A 12,181-nucleotide genomic window follows, 5' to 3' on the forward strand; every position below is an offset into this window, starting at 1 on the left:
CTCTGGATCCCCTTGTTCATAAAGTCTGTATTGTAGCCTTTGGTGGGGAGGTTCGGAGTTGGTATGGAGTTGAATTTGCCTAGCGTCTTTATGTTTTTCTACTCTTTCATACTTAAATGGCAGAAAGCTGTAATCTGCATTTTTTTTTGTTTAATTAATTGTCAGTTGCAATTTTTGCCTTTGTTTTGGTTATTGAGATTTTGATTGTGTCTTGCGTTATGTGCATGGTGAGACTCTCCCATCCCCCCTCAGAACGGGCAGTCTGAGTAATCGGCAGGGAGGTCTGGAAATAGGATGTTCAATTTGTTTCCTTTTATAAGGCTTGAGGTGTTTTTGACTTTATTTCTGCTTCCTTGAAAGGGAGATAGATATAGAAGGGTTGGCTCAGGAGACATGTTATTGGTTTGATGGCAACTGACCTATTTGAACAGGTCTAGTCTTACAGTAAATGTTAACTCTCCAGTAAGGAAGTGTAGTGGGGTAATGGCAAGAAATAATTTATCAAAATCAGATTCAACCTTTTGATAGTTTATTATTAATAGCGCAGTCTGTCGACTATTAGACATTGTGTCATGTAATCAAATTTAAACTTCTACAGCGCGTGCACCTGATTTGCTCAAATAAGCCTTCTTCCTTCTTGGATATTTCTTCTTTGAAGTTTGTTCAACAGGAAACTGAAAAGGTGATTGAGAACCGTAGGGATTACCATTGTACATCAGGTCTCTGAAATTATGGAGCGCATTGTCCCCAAAAAAAGCTTAAGTAAAGGCTATAAGATTTTAGGCCACTCTGGCCCCTTTTAAATCTGTGGGATGTGTTAAATCGGTCAGACTCAAAGAACAGTTTTAGAACTGTGAACTCATCTAGAGTTAGAAATTGCCTTTGGTGGTTGCATAACAGGAAGAGCTTAAACAGCTGGGTGGCTTGAGTTGATAGTGTGTACTTAAAAGTCTACCCCCCTCTTTTTGTACTTTCTTTTCATCTTCCACAGGAGGAAAGCAGCATTCTAAACATTGAGCATCACGCTGGTCTCAGTAAAGTGGCCCATTTCCTCTTGCCATTGTCCTCTCCTTGTCTGTATGTTGGTTGGATAATTCTTAGTCCTGACAGTGGAAGAGCTCTGCTACCCTTTAACAGTTTTAAACTCTCAAAATGCCTGTAAGTGCTTTTTTGGTTTCCAGGGTGACTGATTACAGTCCTCAAGCAGGGGAGAGATTTGTATTTGCCCCACTGGAGAAACCTGGTCTGTCTTCCCCTTGCTGGAGCCCTAAGCTGCTTGTCCCACATCCAGGATACTTGGCTTTTGGGAGCATGTTGGGAACTTCCCATTGAGGCGACCTTTCTGGGCACCTGTGGCGACACGCTTGGTGTGGGAATGACTAGGATGCCATCTCTAACACTCAGTGGTGGAGCGGGGCAAAGCCCTGCACCCAGCTCCTTCTACATTCGACATCGTGGCTAAGCTGCATGGAGAAGGGCCTGATGGTTTTGATGTAAAGAAGTTTGACCACAGTAAAGAGGGAGGGGGATTTAAAAGCTGAGCCCCACAGTACGGAAAAATCTCTAGCTTAGAGGTATTCTAAAGAAAACCTGCATTTCATAATTCCTTCCAAAAAAATTTTGGGGGGTATTAGTTTAATCAAACAGAACTTTCAAACTTGATGACATCCTTTTAAGTTTTTTCCAAGCAAATTTTAAGAGCCTTATATATAACACCCCTTAACATGTATGTGCATTATAACTTGTAATTATGCATATGGTACCTTTTTATTCTTTATTCAAATAACATGCAGTTGACAGTAAAGAGATTACATCCATTTGGACTCAGTTCCTTGTGCTGCACCTGAGGGTTGGTGCCTTGAGTCTTAAATAGGGTTGCCAGTGGGGAAACCGCTTTGCCTGTTGCTCAACTTGAGAGACCACTCAGCTAAGTCTATCGTAGGCTTAGGTTGTATATAAAGAAGGGATATTTAAGGCTGTGAAATGTCCAAAGAGGACCCAAGAGAATTTTAGCTGTCCCCTGAGATGCTAAAGGTGTTTCCTAATATAATCCAGAATTTAGCTCTTGTTGTCTGAGGGTGAAGTTGGGGTAGGAGACAGCTGGATTTAGAGCACTGAAGCCCTAGCCTGCATCCTACTAACCTGAGCTCACCCCACACGCCTGCTTCAAAGTAAGGATGCCAAACCTCAGAAGTGGTAAACTTTGTAGACCAAGTCAGAAACCCTGTTCACACTCTTAAAAATGGAATTCTCCAAGTATTTATGGTAGAACAGATGGAATGAGAACCCATTGATGAGGTGTGAATTGGAAGCACAAAGGAATATGTTAGGTTCCTTTGTCTTTTGGATTTCCTGCCTTTGATATGTGTCAGATCCCCATGTTTGTAACGTTTTGCCTTTTGTGAATCACCGATTTCACACGGGCAGTTTGCCTAAATGATAGAAGGTGTGCTGTGCCTCTATGGCAGGTCCTCAGATAACGTTTTGTTCAACATCATTTCATTGTAACGTTTATGTGAAAAAAATTGATTTCTGACCAGGACCACTGTCTATGTGGAATTTGCATGTTCAATCCAGGTCTTCATGGGTTTTCTCTGGGTACTGAGTTTGCTCTCATGTCCCAAAAACGGGCACGTGGGATGAATTGGCATGTCTCAGTGATCCCTGAGTGAGTGTGTGTGTGTGTGTGTTTGTGTGTGTTCACCCTGTGATGGAATGGCATTCTATTCAGGCTTGGTTTCTGCCTTGCACCCTGAGCTGTCAAGAGAGGCTCCAGTCACCCATGATCCTGAGCTGGAATAAGTAGGTTGGAAAATGAGTGAATAAATGAATACAAATCATTATAAAATAAAAATTTGTAAAGTATACAATCATACAAATGGATAGCAGTAAATTATGCAGTACAAAAGTATTCAGAGATCCTGCCAAAGTTGTTCTTGCTAGTCTTTGAACTGCATGGTGGTAGGTAGGAGGTGCTCCTTAAAATTTTTGCTTTGCAAACATTTATTGCTTGACTTAACACATTACCGCTGTGACCACTATCACTCACCAGTTCACCAACAGTTGGGTAAATAGTTCTCTTAACTTGTTTTTATTTATCTTACTTAAATGTTTATCTAGCTTACATTTATTTCAGTGTTTAATATTCAGAGTCTTTTGGTCTTTATTTAGAAGTGTGGTGATTTTTTGTGTGACCAGAAATGTGCTATAGGAACTTAACTTGTTTGTATCAATTAGCCTATGGTAAAAATGGTTTCTTTATGCCATTTAAAGTCAATTTCCAAGAACCTATAAACCACGTGAAGTAAGGACTCACTGTATTAAACTGCAGTGAAGGATGTATTTGCTATGAGCAGTAGCTTTCCCATTAATTCTGTGAAAAACAGACAGCTGTGGTTACAGTTGGACCCTTTAGAAAAGCATGGTATAAAGAGAGGTGCCAGTTATACATTTGTTGTGTTAGGTGCCTTTGCCAGGTACCAAATCAAAGCAACCATGGAGAGTTTGGGATAAGATAAGGGCAGGGAACAGTTAGTTGTCAGCTGTTACCACTGTCTGTCCATGGATTTTTATTTTGTCAAGGGTTTGCTTTCTTTCTTGTTATGACTATGTTATAATGAGTTTTCTATTACAGTTATCAGTGGATCATCTAAAAGACACATGAAGATTTTTGCTAAAATGGATGTATTTGTTCCTATGTAATTTTTAAGACAAAGCCCTACTTGACTGTATATTTAATGATGATTTTGAGTTAGTGAAATTCTAGCATAACTAAATAAAATTGTTTAGTTTATTTCTATTGAAACAAGTTTTTATCAAAAACACATAGTTTTTCTTTTTTAACAGCCCTGTTGAGATATAATTTACATATCATACAGCTCAGCCCATTTTGGTCAATTTTTCCAGTCAGTCACCTAAGGGAAAATCGTTTGTGGGGTTATTCAGTGTCAGAAACATGCATTTCTACAGAAAACACTGGATAGTGCCACTGAGAGGTGACTGACACCTTCTGGCACATAAGACCAGGGTTAGTGCTAGCAACGAATAAGCTGTGGTGATTGTAAGAGAATTAGCATAATAATTATGTGGATGTGGGTCCTGGCTCTCCTCTGTCCTGTCGTGCCACTGCGGCTAATGCATTCCTGTTCGGTTCTGATTTTCCCTGTCCTTGCCTCATCTTTATTCCAGACTTCCTTCCCTTTTGGATATGCCAATGAGGGAAAGGCTCTTCCATGTTAGCTGCCTTCCTCTGTGTTTAAAACTGCTCCAAAAGCTTGATTTTAGCTTTTCTGCCCTACACAAAACACCAGCCTTGACTTTCAGCTCTGTGCACCAACTGTTGTTTTTGGGAGGATATTCTCATGTTCTTGCCGGATAGATGGGTGATAGAAGAAGTTATTATTTATTTGCACCGGGATTTACTGGAAATACTTTGTGCCTAGAGTTGAATTAGACAACAGAAGCAGAGAGAGAAGTGTAAGAAGGGCAGCCACTCGCTTCAAGAAAATTTTCGGGGCCAGGCACGGTGGCTCACGCCTGTAATCCCAGCACTTGGGGAGGCCGAGGCGGGTGGATCACGAGGTCAGGAGGTCCAGACCATCCTGGCTAACACGGTGAAACTCCGTCTCTATTAAAAATACAAAAATTTAGCCAGGCGTGGTGGCAGGCGCCTGTAGTCCCAGCTCCTCGGGAGGCTGAGGCAGGAGAATGGCGTGAACCCGGAAGGCAGAGGTTGCAGTGAGCCGAGATCATGCCTCTGCACTCCAGCCTTGGCGACAAAGCCAGACTCTGCCTCCATAAACAAAAGAAAGAAAATGTCCATCAAACATTCATTGAGTGGTGCATTGGAACAAGTTTTAGTGAATGAAATTTTGTGCTACTGCATAGCCTCTAGAGCAATTACACAGAGAGCTTTAAAAAATACTGATATCTGCATATCCCACCCCAAAGATTCTGATGAAATTGATCTCTGGTGTTCACGGGCATTGGGATGTTGAAAAGCTCCCTAGGTGATTCTCATAAGCAGCCATAGTGGAGAACTACTGGTCTCATGGGTTTTTACAGTAGCCCATGCTTTGGAGAACTGTTTATGTAACTGCAAAAGTTGGAATTTTAGAATCCTGGAATCCTAGATTTCAAATGGATGACAAAATACGTGCAGCCCTTATGGTCTGCACCTGATTCATCCCCGGTAGGTGTGGAGACTGGGATCTCCCGTTGAGGCCCGTTTTAGGGCTAATTCCCTTATTCTTAAAGGGGAGTGGTATCTTTTTGCCTTTGTAGAAGGTGGAGAGGGAGAAAATTTTTTTAAAGTACGGGTATCTTTCTTAATCTAGAAAGTTGACTCAGTGTCCATTTTTAACAGGAAGAACCTTAGCTTGTAAAATCATCTTTGCAACATTGCAAAGTAGATTGTGTACTGAACTGGGAGTCTGATAATTAATTAGGCTTGTACCTTGGGTGAAATGCAGCTAAGTTTTATGTCTCCTGATTTATCAACTTCTGGCTTGGGGAGTGGTTGAGATCCATAGGCTTTGGAACCAGATTGCCTGGTTCAAATCCCAGCTCTGCCACTGATGTACTGCATCATCTTGGATGAGTTACTTAACCCTTCTGGGCTTCCGTTGTCCTTCCCGTGTGAGCAGGTGAAATGCATCAGACTGGCGTAGGCATGTGGTAAGTGATTAGTGTATGGTAGCAATTGTTATCCTGGTTGTTTTGAGCATTCAAGAAGTTCTCCTAAATGTGGAGCAATTTGTGGAAACACAAGGCAACATTCATATGTGACGTTTCATTAACCAGGAAGAACACCTCTAGGCGGTCCAGGTGTCAGGTGCGTCTAATGAGGGATAATGACCTCTGCCTTCCCTTCCCCCCGTGCTCTGAAGAGTACAGAACAGGTGGCTGCATTTTGCCGCAGTTTGCATGAGATGAACCCCTCTGACCAGAGCCCATCTCCTCAGGACTCCACGGGGCCTCAGCTGGCGACCATGAGACAACTCTCGGATGCGGATAAGCTGCGTAAGGTGATCTGTGAGCTCCTGGAGACGGAGCGCACCTATGTCAAGGTATGTTTCTTCCCCTCCCCTCCCTCTGCCTCGTAAAGGAGAAGTCTGTTTTTGCTGGTTTTCACTAACAGCTGAGTCAAACCGTGGTCATGAAGAGTGTCTTGGGTTCTCCTGGAATTTTGCCTTTACTCTGAATGTTAAAAGCTTGTTTTGAGTTGTTGTGTTTTTTAAAGATAGTCTCACTCTGTTGGCCAGGCTGGAGTACAGTGGTGTGATCATAGCTCATTGCAGCCTTGACCTCCTGGGCTCAAGTGATCCTCCCCGCTCAGCCTCCTGAGGAGCTGAGACCACAGGTGCACACCACCATGCCCAGTCCCGTTTTCTATTTTTTGTAGACAGGGAGTTTCACCATGTTGCCCACACTGGTTTCGAACTCATGGGCTCAAGTGATCCTCCCACCTTGGCTTCCCAAAGTGCTGGGATTATAGACATGAGAGCTACCATGCCCAGCCTCCTTGTGATTTTTTTTTTTTTTTTTTTTTAAAGACGGAGTCTCGCTCTGTTGCCCAGGCTGGAGTGCAGTGGCGGGATCTGGGCTCATTGCAAGCTCTGCCTCCCAGGTTCATGCCATTCTCCTGCCTCAGCCTCCCGAGTAGCTGGGACTACAGGCGCCCGCCACCACGCCTGGTTAATTTTTTTGTATTTTTAGTAGAAACGGAGTTTCACCGTGTTAGCCAGGATGGGCTCGATCTCCTGACCTCGCGATCCGCCCGCCTCGGCCTCCTAAAGTGCTGGGATTACAGGCGTGAGCAGCCCGGCCGCCTCCTTGTGATTTTTAAGGAAGCCTAGCAATTCTTAGAGCAGTTCGTGTGTGTGTGTGTGTGTGTGTGTGTGTGTGTGTGTGTGTGTGACCTAATAAAGCTAAATTTAATTTTTAAAAAAGTTGATGGTATGATCTTCCTAATCTAATTAGAGTCTAGCCAGAAGAGTGTCAGGTCTGTTGTCTTTGTGTTATCACTTGTTTTGACACCTGGTCACATTCCCCATGAGAAAGCAGGGTGATCTGTTTAAGTATCTGTGTTTTAGTCTTTAAATCAGAGGTTAGCAAACGACGGCCCTCGGGTCAAATCCAGCCCGCTGCCTGTTTTCACAAATAAAGTTTGATGAGAACACAGCCACACTCATTCCTTGACGTATTGTGTATGCCTGCTTTGGTGCTACAGTTGAGGAAGTTGCAACGGAGACCGTATTGTAGTCCTCGAAGCCTAAAATATTGACAGAAACTCCTGCTTGAAATGGACCTTACTGACCTGAAGTCTCTAATGTTAGCCTTCAGGACATGATCTGTTTGCTCTCTTCTAGATCCTTTTATAGACGTTAACATATGCTAATGAGGTCTCTTTTCATTTCTTAGGATTTAAACTGTCTCATGGAGAGATACCTAAAGCCTCTTCAAAAAGAAACTTTTCTCACCCAAGATGAGGTATTGTGGAAATGGTTTCAACTTTGTGAATATCATACCGTGGTTTGACTTGTTGGTAAAAAGGGAAAATGGGGACACGTGTAACACTGAAAACAATTTAAATTTATGTAATTGTAGTAAGGAGGTGAAATTATTGCCTGCTAAGCTTTGGCGTGCTCGTGGTGAAAAACCGCCCCACTCTCTAGTGGGATTATTCTCTTAATTGATAAGATTGATGGGAAAACCTTGTAATCAGATATAAATAAAGTTTAGGAAGACTAATGAGATATGAGGTGGATTAAATTCTGTTTCATTTCTAGCTTGACGTGCTTTTTGGAAATTTAACGGAAATGGTGGAGTTTCAAGTAGAATTCCTTAAAACTCTAGAAGATGGAGTGAGACTGGTACCTGATTTGGAAAAGCTTGAGAAGGTCGACCAATTTAAGGTAAGTAGTGCAAAGCTGCGTCTGGCGTCAGGGCCATAGTGTGGCGCAAGTTGAATCCCCTGATCATGTTGACGTCTTCCTTGGAGGGCCACAGTGTCGTCCGTTCCTTAAGGGTGTCTGAGAGGAGAACAGAGTGTGTCTTGCTGGTCTGGCTAAGGGAAGACCAAGGCCATCAATTTGCATTAAACTGGTGCAGCTGCTGGCTTTTACGTGCGAAGTACCAACCTTCACCTTTTGTTTGGTTTATGCGGGGGGCCTTTAGTGCTTTAGCTGTTAGTGAATTAGAATAAGCATTCCTGGCTGGACACGGTAGGTCACGCCTGTAATCCTGGCACTTTGGGAGGCCAAGGCGGGCGAATCACCCGAGGTCAGGAGTTCGAGACCAGCCTGGCCAACATGGCAAAATCCCATCTCTACTAAAAGTACAAAAATTAGCTGGGCATGGTGGTGGGCGCCTGTAATCCCAGCTACTCAGGAGGCTGAGGCAGGAGAATCTCTTGAACCCGGGATGCAGAGGTTGCAGTGAGCCGAGATCGCGGCACTGCAGTCTAGTCTGGGGGACAAGAACGAGACTCTGTCTTAAAGAAAAAAAAAAAAGGCACTTCTGGTCACCCATTAGACACATTAATTTACCTTGTTCTGGGAAACTTTGCTTAATGGAAATGCTTATAATTATCCAGGAGGAAGACAATCTTCCAGCACACAGTGTCCTTGCAGCCTAATGAGGATTTATAACTAGTGCCTTAGCAAGGCTGCTTATTTCCTCTCCCCTGCTTGGCTTTCTTTTATTGCAGATTTCCTGTGTTGCATCTCCAATTAACAAAGCACACTGCTTCATGTGTTGGCTTACATGTCACCCTCATGTGCTTTAACAAACAGATTAAGGTATAATTGTGCAGTAGTATATGTCGCATATGTTTAGTGTGGAATTTGATGAATTCACACACACACACCCCTGTGAAACCATCACCACAATCAGGACAGTGCACATAATCGTTACTCCTAAAAGTCTTGTCCTGCCGTTTTGTGGTTTTTCTCTCCTGCTGCTTATTGCCCTCCTACTCTACCCCGGCTCCCTGTTATAAATAACGTTTGCATTCTGGAATTTTATATTGGTGGACTCCCATACCAAGTACCTGTTTTTTGGGGGGCTCCTTCCACTCAGCATAGTTTTACTGAGATCCGTCCATATTGCTGCGTGTATCAAGAGCTCATTCCTTTTCATTGCTGCATTGTCTTCCATTGAATGGATAGACCACACTTTGTTATCCACTCACCTTTCTTGGGCATTTGGGTTGTTTCCAGTTTTTGGTAATTACAAATAAAGCTGCTGTGAACATTGGTGTACAAGTTTTAGTATGGATATGTGCTCTCATTTCTCTTAAGTACCCAGGAAGGGAATGGGTGGGTCATATGGTAAGGGTATGTGTAACTTTTTAAGAAACTGCTAAACTACAGAGTGGTTATACCATTGCAGCTCCCTCCATCTGTTCCTCCTCATTGTTCTGCTGAGGTCCCGGTCCCTTTTTTAGCCATTCTAACAGGTGTGTGGTAGCACCTCATTATGGTTCTAATTTTAATTTCCCTAGTGACTTACGATGATGAGCATCTTCTTTTATGTGCTTGTTTTTTGCCCCTCAGTGTATCCACCTTGGTGAAGTGTTTGTTCAAATAATTTGCCTATTTTACTGGGTTATTTGTTTACTTATACTGAGTTTTGAGAGTTCTTTGTATATCCTGAATATAAGTCCTTTATCAGATACATGATTTGTAAATTTTGTTTCTGTGTTTGAGGCCCGTCTTTTCATTCTCTTGACAGTGCCCTTCACAGAGCAGAAGTTTTTAATTTTGATGAAGTACAGTTTTTTACATTTTCCCTTTTTGAATCACACGTTTGGTGTCTTATCTATGAAATCTTTGCCTAAACCAGGATCATAAAGATTTTTTCCTGTGTTTTCTCTTAGAAGTTTTGTAGTTTTCTCCTAGAAGTTTCATAGTTTTACATTTAGACTTCTGATCTATTTGAACTTAAATTTATTATGGTTTAACATAGGAATCAAAGTTAACTTGTGTGTGTATGAATATCCAATTTTTCTCATCCTGTTTGTTGCAGTGACTATCGTTTGATCCTTTTTCCACTCAATATCTTTTGCATTTGTGTTAAGAATCAGTTGTTCATGTATGTATAGGCCCCCATACTCTTTGCCTGTCTTCTAATACTTGCAGAAATCTAGCTGTGTAATGTTAGGGTACAAGTTTCGGAGCTGAGGTAAAGACTGCCTCACCTCGATACTCTACCTCAATATATGTTTGTGTGTGTGTGTGTTATTTCTTTACATTGCCTCTGTGCAACAGGAGCTACTAAGAATTACATACAAACACACATAAGTATGTGAATATATATGTATATATTATAGGTGTTCATTTTTGTTTGGATATAATTTCAGACTTACAGAAAAGTTAAAAGAATAGTGCAAAGAATTCCTGAATACCCTTCATCTAGATTCCCCAAATGGTAACATTGGGCTACATTTGCTTTATTCTTTCTTCCCCTCCCTGTCTCCTATGCGCATGTGTATCTATATGTGCATGTGTGTACATTATGCATGTATGGTGTGTCTATGTGTACATATAAAGTGTTTTCTTCCTAAACCATTTAAGAGAAGGTTGTAGGCACAATATATCTTTCACCCTGAATACTCCATATAGTTCATTTTTGTATTCAAAAATTGCTTCTTGGTGGTTAATACTCTTCATTTGAAATAGTTAGGTTCCTTGTAGTGATATGTTTTCTAAATTAGTAAATTAATAATTTGCACAGTAGAACATGTGATGTGGCCCGGTAGTTAGATAAACAGAAAAGCTGCTTAATAAAAATGGATGTATTCTGGAGGCCAGGGTTGGTTAAAAAATGGATATAGATGTACTTTAAAATATTGTTTTAACCTAACGTAGCTAATATTCATTAGTAAGTCTTTTGCTGTGGGACTGGTTCTTTGAGTTTGGGTCCAGTTCATCACTAAAAGGATTCACAGGAAGGAGACTTTGGGTAACAGAACTTTGATGTGAACTTGAGTGTACTGAGATCAGTGTTATTCTAGGGAGGGGCTGGTACGTTGCTTCTTTTAGCTACAGGTGGAGCTTCTCAAATCTGAAAATCTGAAATCTGAACTGCTGTATCAGCAACTTTTTGAGTACCCACATGATACTCAAAAGAAATGGCCATTGGAGCATTCTGGATTTTCAATTTTTGATGCTCAACCAGTAAATATAATGTAGATATTCCCAAATCTGAAAAAATACGAAATCTGAAATACTTCTGGTCCCAAGCATTTTGGATCAAGGATACCAAACCTGTACTTCCATACTCAACAGTCACTCTTCTCAATTCCACGTAAGCGGGACCCTCTTCATAGACCTTCACTTGGCTGCTTACAGCACAATCTGATTGTCTCCATTCCATCTGTAAGGCGAGATGGCTGATGGGCACTGAGCGTGCCTACCTGCGGGATTCTCTCCGGGCTCTCTGAGTTGGTTTCCACACAGTCGCTGTTTGCTCCCAAACCTACTGCTGTCGATTTCCACAATTGCTGCCCTTTTTAAAATTATCATTGTCAGCCGGGCGCGGTGGCTCACGCCTGTAATCCCAGCACTTTGGGAGGCCGAGGCGGGCGGATCACGAGGTCAGGAGATCCAGACCATCCTGGCTAACACAGTGAAACGCCGTCTCTACTAAAAAATACAAAACATTAGCTGGGTGAGGTGGCGGGGGCCTGTAGTCCCAGCTACTCGGGAGGCTGAGGCAGGAGAATGGCGTGAACCCGGGAGGCGGAGCTTGCAGTGAGCCGAGATCGCGCCACTGCACTCCAGCCTGGGCGACAGAGCGAGACTCCATCTCAAAAAAGAAACTAAAAAAAAAAATTCCTCATTGTATATTTGACAAAAAAGAAAAAAGAAAAACTTGTTAAAATCTTCAAACTGAGTTGCATAGAGCATTAGTCTCAGGTAGTATCAGAAGAAAATAATTAGTTCTGATGTTAAGTAAGTTTTGATAAAAATTTTCATTTGGAAATTTGCAATGTACATCAGCCTGTGAGAAGCGTTCTTAAGTCCTGCAGAACAGAAACATTGGGGAAGTGCAGTCTTTGTGTATAAACCCCTCATACGTGTGTGCACTGTGTTCCCTGATAATCATAAGGCAGGAGGAATAAGAATACGTTAATGTTTTATCTGTAGTTACGGTAGGGTAAATAGACACTTAGTAA

The 12,181-nt window shown here is 42.0% G+C and overlaps 1 protein-coding gene across 5 annotated transcripts in view; it reads left to right on the top strand.

Moving 5' to 3' along the window:
* TIAM1 (TIAM Rac1 associated GEF 1) overlaps positions 1-12,181 on the top strand; it is a 227,085-nt gene that overhangs the window by 184,932 nt on the left and 29,972 nt on the right. For all 5 annotated transcript variants that reach the window (XM_015132943.3, XM_077994821.1, NM_001260772.1 and 2 more), the window contains 3 exon segments: positions 5,889-6,068; positions 7,423-7,491; positions 7,791-7,916. In XM_015132943.3, the coding sequence (XP_014988429.3) occupies positions 5,889-6,068; positions 7,423-7,491; positions 7,791-7,916 (375 nt within the window).

Source organism: Macaca mulatta, chromosome 3 (assembly GCF_049350105.2).
Source record: "Macaca mulatta isolate MMU2019108-1 chromosome 3, T2T-MMU8v2.0, whole genome shotgun sequence".
Classification (NCBI taxonomy): domain Eukaryota; kingdom Metazoa; phylum Chordata; class Mammalia; order Primates; family Cercopithecidae; genus Macaca; species Macaca mulatta.